This window comes from Dromiciops gliroides, chromosome X, assembly GCF_019393635.1.
Source record: "Dromiciops gliroides isolate mDroGli1 chromosome X, mDroGli1.pri, whole genome shotgun sequence".
Classification (NCBI taxonomy): domain Eukaryota; kingdom Metazoa; phylum Chordata; class Mammalia; order Microbiotheria; family Microbiotheriidae; genus Dromiciops; species Dromiciops gliroides.
The window spans coordinates 71,140,903-71,165,753 of NC_057867.1; the positions used below are offsets into that span (position 1 = coordinate 71,140,903).

The following is a 24,851-nucleotide window of genomic DNA, read 5'->3' on the forward strand; positions in this document are numbered from 1 at the left end:
GTATAATATTATATGCTGGGCATTGTGCTAGATATAACACCCAATAACACAGTCCCTAACTTTTAGGAACTTGGCACCTATTTGGGGAGACAAGACATATGTAAAACTGAGCAATACTGGCAGCGTATGAGAAGTGCTACATGACCTGTACAGACAATAAATTTTCTTGGAGTTGAGAAGGAGGGAGATCACTCAGCTAAAGTGTGTAGGAAGGGCCTTGTGGTAGAGGTAGAATTGTGCTAACCCTTGAAGAAGATAGATGAAGAAGAGGGAATTCAGGCAGAATAATTATGTGGCTAGAGGGGACAGCGGCAAGAATGCTTAAGATACGGTCATTGAACAGTAAGTGAACCACCCTGGGCAGGTTGGAAGGTTTGTTTAGAGAGTTGTGGTTTTGGCTTACCAATGAAGAATATATAATGTTTGCCTTCTTAAGGATTTAATTGTTGTCTTGTTGGTATAAAGTAAGGAATGGATGAAAGGCCATTTATTCAAGGGGGAAAAGAGGAAGTACAGTACCTAAATCCACATATACACATACATACAGACATTTGTTGTTCAGTTGTTTTTCAGTAGTGTCCAACTCTTCATGACCCCTCCCCCCACACACACACAAACACACTTTCTTTCCCTACCTCATCTACTGAGATTTCATTCTAGATCTGATTCTCACCAACAAGGAAAAACAGTTTGCTGTTGCTGAAATAATGGGAACCTTAAGGCAAAGTGCCTCTGAAAGTGGTGGGTTGGTTCCCTCTCACTGAAAGTCTTTAAGGAAAAGCTGACTGATCACTTGTTTTAGGATTTCGTAGAGAAGATTCTTCTACTTACTAGCTGTGTGAACCTGGGCAAATCGCTTAACCCTCATTGCCCTGCAAAAAGAGAGAGAGACAGAGAAGATTCTTCTAGTTTGGAATAGATCAGCCCTGAAGTCCCTTCGAAATCCAAGATCTATAAAATACTGATATAAAATAGAAGAAAGCCCAGGATGGATTCACCGTCTTTTTTATTGTTAACTGTATAAAACTTTTCCACATCTCCTTTGTGGAAAAATAAGCCAAAATTATTAGAATGGGGACACAACAGAACAGTGAAAGCCTGCCATCCTGTTCCCCCCCCCCAAAGGAAGATTAAAGTCATTATATTCACTTAATAGTTATGATGATTATTGTAAGAAAATTTGGACCCAGAATAATCAAGCAATCAAATTTAAGAATCTACTAGGGTGAGGTCTGAAAAGGGAGACAAAACAAAGTGTAAGGTATCGCCTTTGGCCTAATAGAGCTCATCACAATGGGGTAGAGAGTCACACTTGTATCATCTGTATTCTAGTAGGAAAAAAGAAGAAATCTGTGACAATTCCGGAGTAATATGATATGAGCATAATTTAGGGTCATAGCAGTGAGGGTGGATAGTAAGGGACACTTTGAAGGGAAAATATCAAACTTGGTGCTTCAATGAAGATTAATAATAAGATGTCCACTAAAGTGTCCATTCTGGGGAAGTAGAATAATATGCCAGTGATAGTTGGGAAGGGTAACTGTTTAGGGTGTGGGAAGATGATGAATTTAGTTTAGATACCTTGAGTTTAAGGTGATTACTGCCAACAAGTCAGTCAGCAAACAGTTGTTCAGAAGTTACAGTGTGTCAGATACTGTGCTAAATATCTTTGCTAAGAGGGATGCCAAAAAAAAGGCAAAACATTTTTTTCTGTTAGAGTTCTCATTCTAATTGTGGAGACAATGGGAAGCTAGGTGTCACAGTGCATAGAACACTTGCCTTGAAGTTGGGAGGACCTGAGTTCAAATCTCACCTCAAATCAGCTGTGACCTTGGGCAAGTCACTTCATCCTGATTGCCTCTAACATCTGGGGCCATCTCCAGTCCTAAAGTATATCTTGTCCCAGGAACCAGATGGCTCTGGAGGAGAGAGTGAGGCTGGTGACCTTGCAGAGCCCTCCCTCCCTTAAATCCAATTCACTGCAAGTCATGACATCACCTCCTAATGTCATGGTCCTTTTTGAGAATGAAGGACAAACAACAACAATAAAAACAATGGTGTATACAACAAGTAAATAACTAGATATTTACAAAGTATGTCAAAAGTAGGTGGAAGGTAATGTCTGAGAGGAAGGCGCTAGCAGCTGAGGAGATCAGGAAAGGCAGAAGGTGAGATCTGAGTCAAGTCCTGAAGGAAGTCAGGGAAAGTAAGGGGGAGGTGAGGAGCAAGATCATGCTGCAAAGACTTTCTTAATGACCTTGACATTTTAACTGGGTTAGGGTATTCATGTTTCTTTGTAGAGATAAAATGTTGGCTCTGTCTAATTTATCATAATCATACTGTTTTAACTAAAGAGCATGGCCTTGAGGGAATGGGACACATTGATGGTATAGAGCAAGTTGAAAGAATGGTGCTACTTTGTGACTCTACTAGGGGGAGGATAACTGGAAGAACGAGATCATGGAGAGCAGGAAGTAGGAAAGTTAGGGACAGAAAGGCCAGCAGAGCAGTGAACAGCCAATTTTACCTATCTCACACTATCCAGGATCCAGAGCTAGAAGGGAACTCAGAGGCTATGGTCAAGTCCTATCATTTTTTTGGAGGAGGTAGATGAGGTTCAGGGAGGGGAAGGGACTTACCCTGGGTCACACAGGTGCTAAGTGGTAGAGACAGAATTGAAACGGGGTGCTCTAACACATGTGGGCCTAAGTATGGCGTTGTCCACCCGAAAATGTTTCCTTACATTCATCTTTCCTATTATACATCCATTGCTCAATGAAAACTCAGCCTTTGAAAGATGTGGCACCACAGGCATGGAGAACAGTTGAATGTGAACATATACATATAATAAACCTGTATGTTTATTATTCAGCTAGAGGTACACTGAACTTTTAAAAGTTGCACTTGGCTCCGGCCATCTGGCATCAAATTCCCATTGGATGCTCCCCAACTGCCAACATGGAGCAGCGTAACAGAGCATAAGTGAATAAAAGGGTAGAATGCAAAGTGACTGCCAAAGCTAAATGACTCCTTTCATTGGGAATAGGCTATCTCAAGGTCTCAGTCTTCTAAATAGTGGGCTTCCCCCTTGGTAAATACCAGCATAGTCAACTTCAATGGATTATGAAATGCTCGGTTGGTATTCTTGAGTTGTTGAAGTAGCTGTCAGAAAACCTTTAGTCTGGCCTCAGACACTTGACGCTTACTAGCTGTGTGACCCTGGGCAAGTCACTTAACCCCAATTGCCTCACCAAAAAAAAGGAAAGAAAAGAAAACCTTTAGAATATAGCACTGTACCAAAATGTTTAAAAGGTCAATATTTCATAAACTAACCAGGCCTTGTACATTATTATTGCATGAATTATTTCACGCAAAAAATTGTCTTTTAGTAGTAATAGTGTATTCATTAATGTAAGAAGGAGAATCAGGGTTAAAGTGGCATCTTTTATTATTTTAAAAGTATTAAACCAGACTAACTTACTGCTAACCATATCTTAGCTTCTCATAATTCAAAACTTCCACAGACATGATATGTGAGTTATTATACTACTCATGATTTATGATAATTCTAGTGCTAATGGTAAGTCTTTGATAACATCTTAGCCTTAAAAGAAATTGTTCTCTAATGGAATTTTAAGTAATATTTTATCAGTTTGTTTTAGGAAAATCGTAATGACAGTCACTGAGGGGAAAAAAGATTGTCAAGCCAGAAAGTGAAGATATTAAAAGGGAAAAATATAATTTGTAAATAAATTGGACTAACCTATATCATTTCTATCAGTGAGTTTGATCTATATACAGTTTCATACTTAGTAGATGGTGAGTGGGGTAATAAGAGTTAGGGGCAACTCAAGGATATTAATTAAAACATTAAACTTGTTCTGTAGATTTTATGCAACTCTTCTAGATACCTGAGGCCATTCAATCTTGGGGCCATGAAAGCAAGTTAGCAAAATAGAGCTACTGTCTTATATAACCTCTCATCAAAGGGTAGAGCATGGTAGAATAACTACTCTCTTGTTATTTGTATTCAGGAAGCAGTTATTAACATTCTTCCCTCCATACCTGATCTCTTCTTCTCACATTCTTTTCTGCCTCTTAGACTCAGGGAAATCATGCTCTATCAGGCACTGTATAGACTCGTGGTCCCCTCCCTCTTCAGTCTTCCTGCAATAGGAAGAGGCGCCTGTGTCAGCTTCATTTTCCTTCCTTCCACTTGCAGACTTTCCCTCTGCCATTTTCACTTGTTCACCCTTGTACCCTTCGAGATTTACTCCATTTGCCTCGATCATCTTATTGATGGGCTCTCTCTCCCTCCTTTCTCACTAATCCCAGCCCCTTCATCCCAATCTTCCTTTCCAAGTCATAGTCTCCTCTCACACTTGGGGAATTCAGTAAAATAAGAAATAGGCAGTATTGCCATGGTACTTTAAGGTTTGCATCTATCATCTCATTTCATCATCACAAAAGCCCTGGGAGGGAGGGGCTGTTACTGATGTCCCCTCAAGCTCCCAGGTGATTGACATCTTCAACTTTCATGACCTGCCATTTCATGCTGCTTCAGTCACCCTCCCCAAGATGTGTTCATAGCTTACATGTCACCATTTCCCTAGCAGGGCTACCTCATAATCTCCTCTCCTGTCTCTCTGGTTCTTTCATTCTTCCTAAATGGATTCCTCCTCACCACAGACATGGAGTCCTTCCATTTCTCCCCATTCCCCGAAATCTGTCACTGCAAACTTAGTCACATTTTTCTCCATTAATGCTACTGGTCTCATAACTAATTAATTGGTTAGAGAGAAGGCATATATGTATATATATATATGATATGTGAGTTATTATACTACTCATGATTTATGATACCATATATAATATGGTAGCAGGAATGGGCAGGGTTTGTTCAGGGAACTGTGGGGAGAGGATTCCCAAAACACTGCTGTCAGTATAAGTTGGCTTTCATTTCTAAAGTTCTATTTTTAGTTCTTGTAATCCTGCATTTCTGTAGGTGCTGTTGCTTTTATGAGTTGGGGTTCCTTGACATCCTGCTTGTCTAGGGACTAGCAGTGACTTTAGAGTGAGGCAGCACATCCATACACCAGACCCTTGCCCCAGTGGTCTCATTCCTACATGAGATCAACAGCCACCATAGAGTCACTCAGATGCACTGAAGTTGGCCTCAGTCATTTCTAGATAGGGAGATGGCTTCTAACATTGAGCTGGAAAAAGATTAAGGCGTTTTCCTCCTCATGAAAGGTTTGCTAAATCTTTTATGGAGGTTTCCTGTGAGCATACATGAATATTGAAAGATTGACTCCGAATGCTCTAATGTGCTCCTTGAGACCTGAGGGCAATATTAGATACCTTGAAATATGCAAAGCACAGGACCTTAAGTGCTCAGGAGGAAATAAATGTGTAAAAAGATTCAACCGGGGTTAGCAAAAATGTAATAGTGGGCTTGATTCTTTCAGATTTTGAAGGATGTGTGAGGTCAGCTCTGGAGAATTATGAGAACTAAAAGTATTTTAACACATACAGATTGTTTATAATTCTTTTGCCCCACCTAACCGGATCCTGGGCTTGGACCCTTCCAAATATGGGAGAAGCAAATTCTCTAAGCTTCATTGAACAATAAAGAAATGAAGGATCCATATTTATTCAAATAGGTAGCAGGAATTTTAACCAGGCATTGGACCAATTCGATGAGAACTGGAACTAATTGTTATGGGTGAATTCAAAGAAAAGAAATACAATGTGCTATTACACATGGGAGTTGATTTATTCCAGAAGGCAAAGGGGTTGGGTTGCTTATGTTCCCTACGACAAACACTGTGCCACTTCCACTTGCTGGTTTGTTTTAGCTTTTGTGAACATTGCTAATATTCAACTCACTCTTAGAGGTTTAGTGTTGGACTCTGGAACCCTATAGTATATTCTCATTTTTAAAGTAAAGTATCAATTTCACTCCAAAACTCAGAGGCAAAGAATAATTGTTATTTTGCATGAAATCACCATTCTTGTCTATGTAAACACTGGGCAGATATTATATTAGGGTGACAGGCAAGTAGGAGGGGAGATAGAGAGAGACTCTTTGGACCCCATCTTTTCTGTCATTAGGGCCATAATTCCAGCTGAGCTTTTATGGCTAGCCTAATTGTAGTCAAGGTACAAGTGAGAGGCAAAGGGCACCAAACCATCAAACAAGTCGGCAGCTAGCAACAAAGGTCAGGTAACCTGGCTGGGTAGACAGTCCAAAATCCACCTAGATTCACCCTAGAAACAGCTGAAGCAGACAAGGAGCTAGGTCAGGTACAAAAGGGGTCTTACATTGTCATACCAACATCAGAAACATGAGTCCTTGAGTTGTAGTGGATGGGTAAATCACTAGTTGAGGCTTGAAATATTAAGATTTCAAGAGCTAGATCACAAATAGAGAGAAAGGTACCTTGGGAGCTTGATCTATAGTTGTCTGACTCCTCCCACATGAAGTACATTATCTCAGAGTTCACGGAACCTCAGAGGATGTCTGGTTCTATACAAACATGAACAAGAATTCCTTTCCCAAGATACCAATAAGCGGTCATCTAACTTCTGTTCATAGACATTTAGGGAGAGGGAACCCTCTATTTCCTGAAACACTCCTGTCTACTTTTGGTAAGCTACAGCCACTAGGAATGGCATCCCCACTCCCATTTCTCTCCCATCTTTCAAAGATCACTGACATATGCACCACTTCTTCCAGTAACTTCAGATGATATTCCTCTGACCCTGGTGACTTGAACTCATCCAAAGCAAGTAGGTACTGCCTTATCTTGGATTTCAGTTCCCCATTCTTGATTTTTCCTGTGATTTCCATTCCCAAAGATCATTCTTCATGACAGAGAAACAGATGCACACTGAGAATTGAATGGTTCTGCCTTCTCTATTGTCTGTAACCATGGTCCTCTCCACACCACACAGAAGTCCTGTCTTTGAGCCTCTTCTTATCTCCCAAATGACCAAAAAGTATCTGTTCCCCTCTGCTTTTCTTACCAGCCTCAGTACTTTCTAACTTTTAGCTTTCCTGACACTATTCTTACAGTCCTGGGTCACATTTTTGGACCCATCTGCTACTATCTTTGCTCTGATTGTCCATCCATGCCTTCTCAGTATTTGACTTGGTTATTGAATTCCTTCTGTATCCACCTTGGTCTCTTTAAACAACTCTGCCTTTCACTCATCATTACAATTGTTTCTCTTTGTGTCTTCAGAATTTCATTTTAGGGAGGTAGGCTGATTTCCCCAAAGAATGTTAGGATTAGATTCTACATATCCTTTATCTAAATCCTTTGAAACCTGCTCTCCTAAAATCTAGTTGTATGTCAGTTACATTGTGCTCAGTTCCCCTCTCCCTCTCCATCACACGTTCTAGGATGGAATACTCCTTTCCTCTACAGATTCCTATCCTTTCCACCCAGCAACCAGTTCTTGCACGTTGTTGTGAATTAGATTCAGAATTAAAGTTCTCCTCATTAGTTACTCTGCCCTTTGAAGAATGTTATTGTTATTAAAGTACGCCTAGAAATTATTAGCTGCAGGGAGAGATCTCCACCAGATGTCTGGATAATTGAAATTCCCCAACATGACTTTATCATGCCTCTCTGTGCCAGACTTGTGATCTATTTCCCCAGTTTCCTTCCTTATAGATAGCTGAGGCAGTGGGATTTACTGCTAGCTACTTCCTTGGATTTTGTCTTCTTTGAATTTCTTGATGTCTTTACTGCTAGTCTTCATCCTCTGTAGCTACTCTCTCTGTTATCTAGCTTAGGGGAAAACATGTGTAGTTTGCTTCTACTCCCTTGCTTTTCAGTTGGAAGCCCTTTTGATTAAATTTGTAAGACTCCAAATATACATTCTTCTCAGATTTTGTTGAGTGCACACCATTCCCATCCAGGAGCCTGCTATTCCTATATTTGAAGCTTTGGTCCAGACATTCAAATCCCATTGCTAGACACCAGCTTTTTAACTAGCTATTTACTTGCTAAATGTGCCTCTCTCTTCTGAAATCTTTGCCTTGAATGGGCAGCAGTGATGAAAATGCTACTTGTCTCCCTAGAGTCTTAAGTTTCTTGCCCCAAACTTCCTAATTTTTTAGTATTGCTTTCTAGATTCCTTCTGGTATTGTAAGTTTGTGTCTATGTGCATCACCCAGAGTAGGTAGTAGTCATCTGATTTGACAAGTCCTCCTCGATTCTCTGTTATTGATTCTCTATTATAGCTTCGATATATACTCAGGAAGATAGCAGGCCTCTCTGTTGTTTTTATTAGGCCAACAAATGTCCATCCTTGTCATCAGGGAGTCACCAATCACCACTGCTTGTCTCTTCTTCCTCTGACCTTTCCTGGTAGTACTTAAGAATCCATATCATTATACCTTGGAGGAAAATCAACTGTTTCTTCCTCAGAGGATCCAATTTCCTACTTATTTGGAAAATTCTTTTAAAGTGTTCAGTGGTCCTTTCTTCTTTCATTTCTACCATTTGTGCCACACATTGTTCCAACCTCTTCACCAAGATTAGGATTCCTCTCTGCCTCTTGTAATCATTTTTCTTCTAGTTTTCACACTGGAGCCATTCTCTTGATTAATGATTGAGTGATTGTAAACTCATCTAACCCACTATATTCAACTGACTCTAGACCATGTTTCATATCCTATCTGGCCACTGGAAACTGGAAACCGGAAACCTACATAACATCTTGCTCCGCTGCTGCCTACCTTTCTGCCACCCTCCAGACTCCACCACCCCCTCCCATGAAAGAATTAACCCATTCTGCTTCAGAATTTTCCCTTGACACATTTTGAGCTGTCCTAATTGGTAAATAAGTTCAAACTCACCTAAGATACTGCATGTAGCTGGCCCCAGACCATGCTTAACATCTCATTCAGACACAGGAAACAGGGGGAGGGGCCCACCCTAGCATTTTACCACTTGCCCTGCCTTGTACATCCTCCCCACAACCCACTTTGTAATCAAATCAGTGTTGCCATTGCTACTGACAAGGGCATGGCAGTCACTGACCTATAACTCCACTTATCCTCTTGTGGCCATAAAATCCCCTTCCTTGGCCACTGTTCCACTATGTGAGTCCCCTGTTAGAATCTCAGTCTCTTGAATGTGGGTACAATCTCAATTTTGTATCTGTATCCTTAGTGCCTAGCTCAGTGCCTGGCACACGGTAAGCACCTAAGACATACCTGGTTTACATTTATTCACTTTATTCTCCCCAATAACCTGGAAAGTAGAAGTGCTCCTCAAATTCCTTTCCTTTATTTTTCAGGAGGGAGAACAGTCTACACTTTGAACATGTCCCTTGGGCATGACACGGTTTCTCTGACAAACTTCTTGTTGAGTAGACCTCATTCCTTAAGTTGTCTTTCTGTTCATCCTAGGCAGCTTCTTAATATCTTGACACCCAAACCCCAATTTCCTTTTCCTTGGCTTACCTTATCCTAGCCATTTTTCTTGCCCATACATACTGACCTTTCCTATTTCCCTCTAGGTTCATGTTCCTGTTGTGAACCATTTTGCCTTTTCTTAAAACCTCTAAAGAGGGCTGTCACAGACACAGCTAAAGTACCTTGATTTTCCTTATCTTAGATCAGCTGGAGGATGTCAAGTTTTGTCCCAGATCTCTATTCCCAAACTTTGTTTAGGGGCTCACTGATATTGGGCAGATGTCATGATTTTTATCTTTCCTGGGAAATACCATAGTACAGGGAACTTGAGCCTCATGCTTTTGGGAACCCTGCTCCTAAATTATTTCAGCATTCTATAAAGATCCCCAGATGTTTACCAGCATATGGAGTAGCCACTGCCTTTGTTGTGACTATAGGTAAGGATATAGTCCCACTCCCAATCTTGGGTGTCGAGGTAGGTGTTGGGCTTCAGCCATCAAGTCAGTGTAGGATCCTAAGAGATGTTTCTTTGTGATGGGAATCTGCCTCATCTTTTCCCAAAGTAATCTTCCAGGCACAAAACAAACCACTGCCCTTTCAAAGTGTAGTAAAAAGGATACTGCAATGGGACTCAGGTACTCATTATCTATAGAACTTAGCTAAGCCATTTCTCCTCTCTATAAAATGAGACTATTGAACTAGATTATCTCTAAGGTCCTGCCAGGTCTAGCATTTTACAGACTGGGTGTGGCTCAGTGTAGTTGAAAACAGACTTCTGGAAAAGACTGTAGAGAATCATCTAAGATCTCATTCCCTCCTTATTATAGATGAAGAAATAGAATGTAAATAAATTAGTGCTCATCATATAACTACAACACAGAAACTCAGTGTTTTAGATTTAGGAGCAAAAAACCCAAACCATTTTTAGGTTACTGTCTGTAGTGTTGGCAAGACTTGGTCTTGAGATAATATTTGTAAAGAACCTGAGGCATACAAATGCTTGTTTCTTTCCTCCAATAATGCAATGAAAACAAATCACCACTTGCACCTATACTAGATTGCAAAGAACTGGAATTGCAAAATCTACTGAAATCTTAGTCTCAAATTGTAGCTCTTTTTCCTTCAGTATTTGTTTAGGTAGATTCTGAATGGGACTAGACTGACATTTCATATCTCAACATGGCACCCTAGATTACATTGTGGGGCAGGACACACTTGCAATTCATTAGCCATTAACAGGTTTTTCCCTAATGATGGGAAAAAAAATTCTCAAGGCCATCAATAAAGCTTGCCAGACATCCATAGATTGCTGTCAGCGAGTACTTTTTAGCAGGGTGGAGTTTGGCAAGTAGACCTTTTACCTCTAATTTTAGCTTAAAGCTGTTTCTGTTATAATCTATTGAACCAAATATATAAAAAAGGATAAATTGAAAAATATCCACTGAGCCTGCTATAGCATGGTTTATCCTTGAAGCTTCTGGGAATCTGTCAAATTAATTCATTTCTAGCCCGAGGTATTGCTTTGTATTTTTCTCTTTTGATCCCAGTAATTGTATTATAACAAATTCCCTGGTCACATCAGATCACTAGGACACTAGAATTGTTTCTTCTCTCAGTATTTAAGTTATATAACAGGGAGGGGGAGAGAAGGGAACATAGGTCACAGAAATAATAGTTTAAAATAATGCTTGATTTTCTCTGTAAGCTGTTCTTATGGCTACTCCGCTTTTCTTTTAAAGTCAAAGGCTGAGAGTAATTTTTCCTTTTTTTCCCCAAAGAGGAACCATAACAGTGATGGCATATGATCTTGCTGCCTTTATTGCCCTTTGTTTCTCTAATGCTCTGTTACAACATAGATGGTTTTCAGTTGACAAGTCTCAGCAGAGGTCACAATCCAGCCCTCTGCAATTCCCCATCAGAGAGCAGCATTGAAGCTGGAGTGTAATGTGTGTTTGTTTATGGATGGTTATGTTGGTTCTCTGTTGCAGGCTAGCCCTTATAGGTAGGCAGAGTAAGTGGTTATCTCTTTGGTGTGGTTTGAGGGGCTGGTAAAGACAAAATCCTCTCTGCTATTCTGACACTTAGAAATTCATTCCTTTGAGTTAAGCATTGCTCTCTTGTTAGGATCCTTTTAAGAAGTATAACTGTCCCCAAATATGCAGCACTTGAAGTCTCTTAGATCTTTGTATGAATGAATTGATCAAAAATACCTTCCCTCACAGAAGCAATTGGGCCATGTAAAGGGAGTGGGAAGAATTTCTGACTGAAAAAGAGTTCAGGAAGGGAAAATGGGGCATACCAGACATACCAAAGATTTCAGGGGGTTCATAATTTTTCTTCAGGCCAATATTGCCCATCTGTGTTTCTTTTAGCATAATGGATCGCCATTAGTTTTATTGACTCCCTCCTTTTCTCAACACTCCTTTCCACCCAACCAAAAGTGATTCAATGTTTTCATGTCCGAATACAGGACGAAGGAGTGAATACTGTTAAAATCTCAGAGGCATAGCTGTGTCAACTCACTGTGCCCAGCCTGAAAACTCCCTGAGAGGACTGAGAAGCCAGTGAGAGTTTGGGGGTTCAGACAGATTATTCCATTACAAAAGAGACTAGTCCCCTAGATGTTTAAAAGGACTCGGGCATTATTAGCTTTACACGTGGTGTTACCAGGTTGTCCAGATGCAGGATCCAGATGCTAAAGTCATTGACCCCAACCACTCACAAAATATTGGATATCCGTAAAGTTTTAGCCACTGTACAGAAATACACATGACACGGTCACTGCCTTTGTAAGAACTTTGCTTGAGAAGTGGCAGAGAAATAACGTGCTATAAAAAGGTGCCAGACTTGGACATTTAGGAGCCATGTGTTCATAAGCAAGTCACTTAACTTGTCCAGATGGAGCATATGATTCCAATGGTTGGGGTCAGACAGTGGTCACTGTTACAGCTGGAACCAAGAGAGATCCTTTGTTCATTCTCTTTCTGTATAAAGTCATCCTGAAATTCCCTATTTGCTATAAGTACCAGGGATCGTTGAAACATCTTACTTTGGCATGCTATTTTGTATTGCTGTATTCCTGATTATCTATTGTGTATTTGTTGTGTGTACTGTTGACGTGAATTAGATTCTAAGCGCTTTGAGGACAGTGATCAGTAATAGCTTTCTACAGTAACTCTCCATTTATCTCGTATTGTCTAGAAAGGAGGTACCCCCATGAGAGTGAATTTTCTGGGCAACTGTGGGTTGCTCCCTTTGAGTTTTATTTTAACACTGTTTATGAAAATCTTTCTTAAACATATTCTCTATTTCCCTTGTGAAACAAAATACCAAACATAGTCTCACTTTTTATTGATGGTAGGTTGTTGTGATGAACATAAGTAATATGCTATATTTGAGCACAGTGACACCTTCAGAGGCTTTGGAAATGTGTGTGCTGGACTGGCAGTCACTCTGTCACCTGGATCCCTGGCTATGGTTTTTAGAGGTCTTGTCTTTTCTCCCCAGGTTTGATGTGTTTGCTTTTAGTGTTGGCCTCCATGTAGCCTGGAAGCTATGTTTTCAAAATCAGTGGCCTTATTTTATGTATTAATAAATGTGATACAAATTAATACAAACTGTAGGGGAAATAAATAATCTATGTTCAATAGAATTCAGCCAACTGTTTTATATATATATATATAGTTATAGTTATATATATGTTATATGTATGTATGTATGTATATATTGGCCTTTATGGAATAAGGGGAAAGCTCTCCATGTCCTGTTAAGAGTATACTGTGTATACTGTGCTGGCTTTCAGAATGGCCCTTTCTCTCCTTCCAGATCACTTCCCCTTCTTTGTATCAATAGCATTTTAGGTAGGGAGGGAAGTGATTGATTAGAACCCCTTCATTTTATAAATGAGGAAATTTGGTAAGAAAACCCCAGAGTCCACCCCAGCTCAGTGGTATTTCCACTGCACACATACCAGGCTGCCCAGTGTGGGCACAACCCTGCTCTGCCTCTGGCCAGGTGGGGCCATACCAGATGTTTTTCTTGGATCCTCTGCAGTATTTAGCATGGTGCTGAGAAAAGGCCATCAGTAAATAATTGCTCATTGCTTTAGGTTCATTTTTCCCCCATAATGCAGTAGATAATAGTTGTCTGTAGGCAAAAAACATTTTAGGAAATAAAAATATTGTGAAATGTGAAATCAAGTAGGATTCAGAAACATTGTCTAAATGAATCTGTACTACTAACATATTTGTACTCACACCTCTATTAGATGTGTAATGATTTCTATGCCTTTGTTTAATGATTGCATAATTATCTATACTACGTCTTTGTTCCTTATCAACAGAATTGTAGCTCCTTTGGTATTAGCCCTTGGAAATCATACTGATACTTCTATTCCTACTGATTATCTAAAAAGAAATAAAAAGCTAGTCCTTGTTCAGCTAGCATGCTTTATATGTTAGAAATCATTAGACTTTTCCCCATGCTATGTCTATTCTTTCTTTAATTTATTGAATCTCTGAGGATAAAATATATGAACATTTTACAAGTTTCTGTTCATTTCTTTTCCCTGGCTCCATCTAAAATGGAACCATTTCTCTTTTCTTATTCAACCATATAGGAGACTTCTCCTTAGCTTGGTGAGGGTTCTCTTTTATCCTTCACTCTTTAATCTGAAACATTGGAGCTGTGAATCAGTAATGACTGGTGTTCCTGACATTTATCAAATTATAGCAAGGCTAATTAGTTCATTGTTTTTCAGTCTCTCCAAGTCCATATAACTAATGTGAGGCTGATTACATTCTTGAATGCACAGAGACTAAAATAAGTTTATATCTCCTTCCTTGTACAAGTCTACAATTTTGAATTCAAATGCTTTTTTGAGTGGATTTAAATGAATTTACACCGTCTACTGAGAACAAGTCCAACAAGATGGGGAAATTTATTTATTTCTCTCAGTGACTCTAGTCCAATTTAACCTGTTTGCTGTGTTTCCTTTGCCAATGTTTCTCTCTAAAATACTCCAATTCCCCAAGCAAGTCTTTAATTCTTAGGGCAGATGTGCACTTACTTCTGGGCCTAGGAGTCACTTATTTGAGCCTGTTGCCAAGACAGCCAGAGTGAGGGCTTAATTGGAAAGCATAAATAATACCCAAGTAACACTATGGGAGCACGTTCATAGAATTTAGATTTGAGGGAAGGGAGAAAAGAGAGCAAGAGTTGTTTTCATTTACTTCATGTGGAGCTGATAGTGTAATTGTTAGCATTACCCAGAGAGGGACTGAAGCAAATAAATTGGGCCTTGAATGTGCTATAGCTCTCAGAAGTGTGGGCCTGAGACTCCTGGGGACTTCTGATGCTTCACTATGTGTGCTTCAATTGGGTGGTGCTCCAGAAAAGGAACGACCTGTTGGGGTGTCCATGACACTGAGGGCCTGTAGAGTCAAACCAAAGAGCTAGAGGGGGAGAATGGAGGGAGGGCCCTGAACAGGGCCCATTTAACATCTGATAACACAGGGAAGATTCTTTTTTTCTTTGAATTTTGGGGGGCGAGGAAGGTTTCTGTACTTGACAAACATCAAATGTGAATTTCCATATATATGTTTGTTTTGGGGGGTTTTTTTTAGTGAGGCAATGGGGGTTAAGTGACTTGCCCAGGGTCACACAGCTAGTAAGTGTTAAGTGTCTGAGGCCGGATTTGAACTCAGGTACTCCTGACTCCAGGGCCGGTGCTCTATCCACTGCGCCATCTAGCTGCCCCTTTTTGTTTGTTTGTTTGTTTTTTGTTTTTTTAGTGGAATTTCCATATATATGAAGGAAAAGAAGAGAATCATGTATGAAACAGGCTCATACCCACATGTACACAGACAAAAATTAATGATGAAGCTGTTCGTTGCTGGCCTTATCCATATTAACTTCTTATTAGTGAGGCTGGTGACCTTGCTCAGCCCTCCCTCACTTAAATCCAATTTGTTGCAAATCATAACATCACTCCCCATGTCATGGTCCTCTTTGAGAAGGAAGGACAAACAACAGCAACAGTGGTGGAGATGACAAGTTGTTCTTGTTGTTGTTGTTGTTCAACTTCTTGTCAGGAAGTTTGTTTGGAAGTGAAGAGAATATAGCTCATGAAGTTTTTAGATGTTCTAAGAATGGCCAATTGACCCTGTCTAAGCCGAGAAAGACTTACTCAGTGGGAGGAGATCTAAGTTTTGGAATCACTTGTGTCATAACACTTGAGGTATTTTATTTACAATGCACCCGAGAAATATTAAGGACTGTGGTCAGTTAACTCCTTGCTTAAAGCATGTTGTTAGCGAGATGGAGACGATCGGTTTGGTTTCTATATTGGACAATTAGTTTCAATATATTCTATAATAGTGGATAGTATGGTTACCATGCACCCACTGTCTTGAAAATGTATACCAATGAACTGAAGGAGCAGCCAGCAAGAAGAGTATGGGTGACTCAGTGCAAATCAGTGCAGTGGCTTTATCTTCAAATATAAAGGATAGTGCTTTCCTCCCCACCCCCTGCCGTGACATGAATGCTGTGGAAGTTCTCATTTGCTCCAGGCTCATTTCTGTAGACAGACATTATTGAAATTAGCCATGCTGATCTTCTCTGCTCCATTAGGGTCATTTTACTGTTAGCTCCCATTACAGGAGAAGTACCTTAGTCTATATTATGAAACCTAATTACTGAATGTACACCTTGGAAAATTCAGAGGAACAGATTCCTCTCAGTGGGATAGAAATCTTGAAAGAGATAATACTATATAGTAGCTAGAAATTGTTTAGAATTACTAAGGCTGGTAGTTTAATATGTCCAGCTCTGGGCCGTAGACCACTTCATTCTCAGCCTAGATTTGCAGATTGCTCTAATGACTTCCATATTCCCAAAGATATTTTTAGTGCCATAATTGATGAGTCCCCAGATTTTTCAAGTTTTTTTCCCTATACTCCCTAGTATTCAGTTTTTCAGCCTGTTCTGAATAACATATAATCTTCATGTTTAATAGGTTTTCATTACCATTTCTACTTGAGAATAATTTATTATCAACTTGTTAATTATTTATCATTTCCTGTTAATGGGAGGTAAAATTACAGAAGTGCTTGAATTTTAAAATTGTATATGTAAAAATCAAAAATGATCACCTAGCTCTTTTTGTCATGATTAAATTAATATATGAACAACCTTTGATGATGGATTGTATGCAAACAAAACAGAATTGTAAAGTCTGGTTGATTCATTTTAATTTGTTTTTCAGATCCTATAGAATCCAGTCAACTAACTGCTTTATAAAATATTAGTGACAGCTTGAGTACCATACCTTTTAAAAATTTTATAATTGGGTAACCAAACAATTCTCTTTCACTGTTCTTTTCCACATTGAATCTCTCACTGAATGGTCTGTTTTTCGGTGAATTTGGGTAGCAAAACTGCCCTGATCACCATTTCACTGTGCTCCCTAGGCAGTTTTCCTTTCTGCCTCTCAGCTGTGAGTAGTGATGGGAGCAGAACACTTAACATTCCCAGTACTTTCTCTTGCTCATTCACTGAATCTTTCAAATTGTTAGGGTTCCCTATGGAGAAAATGAAGGCTAAAGCATATTCAATCCAGTTCAACACCATTTATTAAAAAACATGCTACATGTGGGATATCTTTAGCCTGGGGAAGAAATGACTTAGAAGGACTTGATAGTTGACTTCAAATACACGCAGTTCTTGCTTTAAGTGAACCATTCTGCAGACCTCTATATGAAGTGATCTTTACATAATATGAATTTGCCACAGGTGGGGAAAGTAAGGGGGCAGGAAGGGGGCCACTGCCCTGGAGGAAGGGGGCCAGCACAGGGTTCAAAGGACACATGGAAGCCAGAGAAAGAGAAGTGAGAACAGGAGAAGGAGCATGGGAGAGGTCAGGGCCAGCCATATCAGGGCCTGGCCAAACCAAGAGGAAGAAAGGAGGTAGGGGAAGTTGGGGGGAGGGCTACAGATGAGGAAACTGAGGCAAACAGGGTTAAATGACTTGCCCAGGGTCACACAGTTAATACATGTGTGAGGTGCATTTGAATTCAAGTCTTCCTGCCTCTAGGCCCAACACTCTAGCTGTGGCTAGAGAGCATTATTAGAACTATCTTTTTTTTCATTTGCTGTGTTCTTGAGCATCATATTAATTTTTAAGTGAAGTTGCAACTAACTGGATAGTCACAGAATAACACTAAAGGGCTCTTTAGTTCAACCCTTGTCCCAAAGGAATTTTCACTACAGCATGCTTGAAAAGTGGTCATCCAGTCTCTCCTTGAAGATCTCCAATAAGGGAAAACCTATCACTTCTCGAGGAAGACATTTTCATTTTTGGAGACTTCTAATTGCTAGGAAAGTTTTCCCAACATCAAGACTAAATTTGCCCCCTTTATAACTTCCATCCATTGCACTTGGTGCAGAGTATTATCTAAATGTTAACTTGGTATTGTTGTCATTAGTGAGACATATATGAATCCTGGAGTCCTGTGAAGACTGTGTAGCAGAAAAGTTTGGTTTTCCTTCCCTGTCACCTCCCCCAAATAACCTGATATAAGTACTCTAATATGCAAATATGTTTTCTAATTCAGAAATTATTTGTTAAACACCTGCTGTATACTCAATATCACTTAGGTACTGTGGAGACACAAAAACAGAAAAAATACTTCTTGACCTTTATTTTTTATGATTTGTTAGAAGTTCAGAGAGTATACCCCTGGATATTCCACTGTTCCTACTTCCCTTTTTATTTCTGAAAAAATAAACTCATATCTTTCCCAGTCAGTTTGGGGGGTTGGGGCCAACTCTTCTAAGTAACTTCAGTTAAAAATTCTTATGGAAAATTTGTCAAGATTTAAGCAATACAACTAAAAGTTAGATTGAGTAACTGTGATTTTTTGCAAATTGACTCTCCCACAACCTCATAAATGGAAATAAGGATGGAATATGAGAGAGTGCGCAAGCATGAGGCCAAAGGCCATCTGTAACCAATGATATTATCAATTGAACATTAACGCATTATGCACCAAAAAGGCTGCTGTTTTCCTGTGTGTAATATAATGATTTACATTTCTTACCTTTTATTAAGCAGACCTTTGGTGGCTAGTTGATTTAACCTCCTAGTACTATTCCCCAATGGTTGAGTGGGCAAACCCACAGGGTAAGCAAGTTAAAACATTCATGTTATATCTATGATAACATAGGAGTTTTTAAAAATTGCAAGATGACTTAAATTCATGTGCCAAGCCACCCTTGGGTGAATCAAATCTCAATAGCAACTCTCTACAATCAGCACAAATTCCTATTTCCTATGCTAGTGGATGAGCTAAAAGATGAAACATTCCCACTAATGACTAGGGCTTTGGAAAATGACTCAGTGTCCCTTCCAGATGCTGTCAACTCCAAAAGTCTCCCAATTCTTAAGGAATTGTAATGTTGAAATTTGAGCCAGATGTTGACCAATTTCAGCAATTCACTGGCTCATTGAAATTCTTAATTATCTTGTGGAAATGGATTGGGTTTGTTGTTATTTTTACTGTAAAACCTAATTTTTATAAGGATTATGGTTGCATTTTCGCACTCAAAATTATGAAATCAGTTGATAGGTTTTGCTTGTAAGTCAAGTGGCAGATTACTGACACTGGAAAAGCTTTCTGCCTGTGGGTTCATGTGTATAGTAGCATAAAAGGAAGAGGGAAACAAAGGTGTTACCAGTGGATGCCAAGAAAATGTTAGGAGGTTGACCATAGAGCTAAAAGAAACCAAATATTTCTCTTCTGATTAGAAAAGCTTGTATTGTGTTCTAATGGCACACTAGCCATTTTCAGATATCCTGGTGAGGAGAAAGGTGCTTTGGCTCTCATATAACTGTGACACACCCTTTATCGAGCTATTGGCCAAATAATCTATTTTGTATGGAGAGATAGCTACAAGAGGAAATAAATAACCTCTAGACTGTCATCACCTGCTAGACTAAAGTTATTTAAGTGATATTTTGCATACCAAGCAAATACTGACTATAAAATATATGAGTATAGAATTTTCCTGGGCAGAGTGAAGAAATATATTGGCAAGATTTTTAAAATAAAAGTATTTTATTATTTCCATTTACATGTAGATATAGTTTTCAACATTTGTTTATATAAGATTTCCAATTTCCAATTTTTCTCCCTCCCTCCTCACTCAAGATTTTTTGTATAAAGCCTAACTTGTAGCTGAAAAGTGAAAAGGGCATTTGAATTGTCTGTGTGAAAATTCAGTGATGCCACCCAATCAATTAGTGAAATTCATCTTTGACTTAATTAAGTGAATGATTTTAGGCTTTTAAAATCACTAATTCCACTTGGGCAGCTTTTCCTCTCCTTCACACTCTTATCTTGTTAAGGAAAGGATTATAACAATTCCATCCAGGAATATGCCCACAATAGTCAGAAACCAGTCAGAGACTAGCCCCAAACTGCTATTTTTAAGTCTATTCTCTTAGCACCAGTGGGGACCAAGTCCAGACTGAGAACAATTTTGAAGCACCCCATTCATTCTGATTTAGGCTAACTAGTGCTGGCCTGAAAATAGCCAGAAGTGTGTCAAGTCTTTCCCCATTCCCTCCTTGGATGAACTAGGGGGGTTCACTTTTATCCGCAAAAGCATAGTGAAGTGAAGAATTGAAGAAAAACATTTTCCTGTTGTCTATGTGTTTATGACCAAAGTAGTTTAGGTCCTAAATTAGTCAGATGGTTGCTCTTAATTTTGTACCTTCACTGTCTGTAGGGTCTACCGTACAATTTTAAAATTGAACCCATGTGACTTGAATTTTCTTCATTTAAAAATTTCTTTTAAAAGCAGTTCATGGGACAGCTAGGTGGCACAGTGGATAGAGCACCGGCCCTGGAATCAGGAGTACCTGAGTTCAAATCCGGCCTCAGACACTTAACACTTACTAGTTGTGTGACCCTGGGCAAGTCACTTAACCCCAATTGCCTCACTAAAAAAAAAAACAAAAACAGTTCATATCCATTGTACATATCATATTCTTTTTTAAAATTTATTTTTTTCTTTGTTTATTTAGCATTTTATTTTTCCAAATTACATGTAAAAACAAATTTTGACATCGATTTTTAAAACTTTGTGTTCCAACTTCTCCTCTTTCCCTCCCACCCCCCCAAGAAGTAAAGCAATTCAATATAAGTTATGCATGAGTAGTCATGCAAAACATCTCCACATTAGCAAGGTTGTGAAAGAAAACAGACAAAAACAAAACTTCAGATTAAGGAAATATCAAAAAATTATGCTTCAATCTGTTTTCAGATACCATCCGTTCTTTCTCTGTAGATAGATTGCAATTTTCATAAATCTTTCAGAGTTATCATTGCCATATTATATTCTAATCATGAAGATGCTTCCCCCCTCCAAGGTCCCTTTTTCCTATTTGTTTCTATTATGTTCATACATTTTTATTGAAATTCTTATTCTCTTTCTTTCACCCAGTCATCTGAGGTGAAGAAAAGAGTGAATACCTTCTACTTTTAGGATTCTACCAAATACAATTTCAGCAACATTACAGAACTATTACATAGTGACCGTAATATATCATTAGTACATGATGGTCAGTATAAAATGTGATTATGACATCAAAGTCCTTTCAGGCCTCAATGGAGATAGATTACTCCTTTGGTTATGTGACATATGCTAATTACTTTCCAAAATACTAGATTTCATTATCTAATAGAAATCTTGAGCTGTCATTGTATGTGTTGCTCCTCTTCCTGGTTAAAAATATCTTTTCCTTATTCAAAGACTCCTGGAATCTCAAAATGTTAACGGACCTCAAAGTTTATCTAGTTCACCCCATATCTGAGCATGAATCCCCTTTACAGCAACTGTAAAAGATAAAGACCCCCTTTGTTCCGCAACTCACCACCTCCCAAAGTAGCCCATTCCACTTTTGGACAGCTCCTCTAAGCCATTCTTGCTTCTAGGCGAGGAGATGAATGAGATGACCTCTAGAGCACCCCTTGTTCTGATGTCACTTTTCTCATCCATTAATTCAGAGGAATCTCACAACACCCTCTGAGAACTGGACAGAACAAATGCTATTCTTCCCTATTTTAAAGATGTGGAAACTCAAGGGCTACATTCACACAATACTGAATTGAAAACAAGTTAATTAAAATCTGTTGCATAAATGGGTTTTTCCTGTATTTAACATCTGCATTTTCAGAATCTATTGATGTCACCTCTCAGCCATGGGCCAATCTCACAGGAATACCCAGTCTACTGCTTAAGTCTTTTCACAAATATTTATCAAGCATCTACATTGTGCACTTAGACACATTCCCAGTTTGTGCTAGAATTTTTAGTTTAATTCTGAGAAAAGCAAAAATTGTTTGTGCAGAAGGGGAATTTCGGTTTGACTGAAATTTTACATCATTTTACACTTGGACATTCTTGGAATGCTTCATGGAATTGTTCTGGTAATACTCACTGGAGAGGTATATACCAAAGAGCCTTTATTCCCAAGCAATTTCTGCCTTTTCCTACCCATGTAATAAAATCTAAGAAACTGAGTACAAGGTATTTTACAACATTTTATGCAAAAAAATTAGGATTTTTTTATTTGGATGTATTGCTTAATTGATTATTATGATGGAAAAAAGGAAATTATATATTTTTTAAATCCTCATTGACCAAGGGAAATTTGGTTATTTTAACATAAACAAGACACATTCTTCTAAGATACAATGTTTTCCATAATTGTAGATGTGGTTCATAATGATTCCTAAAATTCCATTGCTCTCAGTGGACTTATTGTTATATTGGTAATTCAAATAAATGATTGCTGATCTTTAATTAAGACCTTGAAGATATTGCATTAGTGTAACCCTATGATATTCCCAGAAAAAAAATTAACACGTTCAATTACAATATTGATAATACATTTCATTATTATTGTCTTACTATTATTCCTAATTGTTTAGTGAAATGCTATGATAATTCAGAAGCAAGGAATATTAAAAGTGATAATTCAGTGTACATAGAGGACAAGAGAGATTATGCCATAATTTTTAGCAAAACTCTTTGGGTTTTTCGTTCCTAAAGCATCTCATCCATCTCCATTACCAAAGATTGGCATTGATGTCATCACTCGCATAGAAAGAGAAATTGGAATTGAATAAACCATCTTCCTGTTGATGCTGAACAAATTAAAATGCAATTCTTTCATATATACCCTGCAATTAGTAGGAGACTTCACTCTAGCTTAAATAAATTAAACCCAAACTCTTTTAAAAAAAAAAAACTTACTCCTGGACTTTTTCCTTAGGTTGGGTGGCAATTAAAGAACCTGGTGAGCATAATGAAAGAAGACCCACGAGGAGCCCGCCTGACCCTTAAGAAGCATCCTCAGAACATTACTGGTAATGTTTCTTCGATTGTGAAGAACGTGAGGTGGGAGCCTCATCCACTTGAGGTAAGAACTTTATTAAGCTCTAATTTGTTCTCCTTAAGTTCTGTGCTGTTGGATGAGCATTTTCATTTAGTTGAGGTCAAGTCTGCATGCTGGTAATATTAGAAATAAGAATGATCATTGATATTTACATAACACTTTAAAGTTTGCAAAATATTTGATATATATTCTGTCATTTGGTCCTTACAACTACCTTATATGGGAGGTGCTATTATTACCCCCATTTTAAGATGAGAAACTGAGGTTTAGAGGGGTTAAATGATTTGTTCAGGCTCATACACCTAGAAAATATCTGGAGTAGTATCTGAATGCAAGTAATTGGAATGCAAGGGCAGCTGGAGGGCACTGCAGTGTAAAGATTGCTGGACCTGGAGTCAGGAAGACTCCTCATCCTGAGTACAAATCCAGGCTCAAACATGTACTAGCTGTGTGACCTTGAGATAGTCACTTCAACCTATTTGGATCAGTTTCCTCATCTGTGAAATGAACTGGAGAAGGAAATGGCAAACCACCCCAGTATCTTTGCCAAGAAAACCCTAAATGGGGTCACATTGAAGAGTTGGCAACAATTGAAATGACTGAACAATAACACTGACAAAGCTTTAACAATATAGTTGCTATTATTTTTATTATTATTATAGGAGGCCACATGGTATAGTCAGTAGATCAAGAAGTGGTTTCACCATCAAAATAACATGGATTTTCTTCACACTTCTGACACATCCTGGTTATGACCCTGAACAAATTTTTAGACCTCTCAATGTTTAGGCCCTAAGACTGGAAGTTACAGAATACTTGCTGATCTCCATTGGTAGAGGGAATTTCCTCGTTGTGGATCTACCTGTACTGATCCAATCACATAAGGAGGAGGAGGAGGAGGAGGAGGAGGAGGAGGAGGAGGAATGAATTAAGGACTATGTTTTCATCACATTTTAAGAGAGGCAGCATAGGGTAGTAGAGAGGGGGCTGGTGTTAGGATTAGGTAAGCCCTGGGTCTCTAAATGATCCCTTCAGTACCACCCTTACCTCAATAGGTTACAGTGAAGAAAACAGTGAAATGATGTAGTAGAGGACTTCCATTTGCTTTTACTATGAACTATCTAGCCCTCCAGGGCTTTGCGCACAAGGAAGGTATTGACTTACTGTGCTTGTTCAGGTAAGACACTAAAAAGGCATGACCCATAAAGAGTTAAAGCAAGCCCAACAAACAGCCATCAGAGCCTCTGGCTTCCTGCTTTTCCATGGTGTGTATTGAGTGGCGATAATATAACATATGTGCAGGAACAATGGCGTTCTTCTGTCTTGTTTGCTAGCAGAATTGCAAAAAGCCTTTTCATCCCTCTACAGGAGTGATTGTATCAGTGTTGGCCTATTGGCATGACACCTCGAATTCTTAATTCTCTCAAAGTAGAAGATATCTTTTTACCCTATAATACTAACAAGGACTTTAAAAAAAATCTTGGCAATAGGTAAAGTTAGACTGAGTTCCTTTTCTTCTGGGTGATTTTTCAAGACCCCTATTCCTGATGGGAACTGTCTTTCATAGCAATGGGATAAAAAAATCAGACATGACTCACTCATAGACCTTGAGTTGAAGGACAGATACGTGAATCAGGACATTCAAACCTTGTCCTTATTTTTTAATGGAAGAAACTATTCTTGAGATGAAACATAATTCTACTAAGCATGAACAGACTTTAAATAGTTCTTAGTGAGGCTTCTGTTATGAGGGTTATGTATTTGTTACAGAATCATTAAATTGTATTTCTTGTGGTCCTATGTCCGTATACGCTGATATCAGAGGCTTGTGTCCTTAGAAATTAGTTTAATAAGCAAAGCAAACTTATGTACAACAGCTGTTGAACTGGAAACAGTAATAAAACTAAGAATTTAAAAAGAACTGACTGGTCACTCAGAAAGTCAGAGTACTGA

General features: G+C 38.8%; 1 protein-coding gene across 1 annotated transcript in view; it reads left to right on the forward strand.

The window, feature by feature from the left end:
* LOC122733284 (connector enhancer of kinase suppressor of ras 2-like) overlaps positions 1–24,851 on the forward strand; it is a 565,211-nt gene that overhangs the window by 336,975 nt on the left and 203,385 nt on the right. Inside the window, exon 9 of the mRNA XM_043973567.1 lies at positions 22,776–22,922. Coding sequence (XP_043829502.1) covers positions 22,776–22,922 — 147 coding nt within the window. The remainder of the gene's footprint in view (positions 1–22,775; positions 22,923–24,851) is intronic.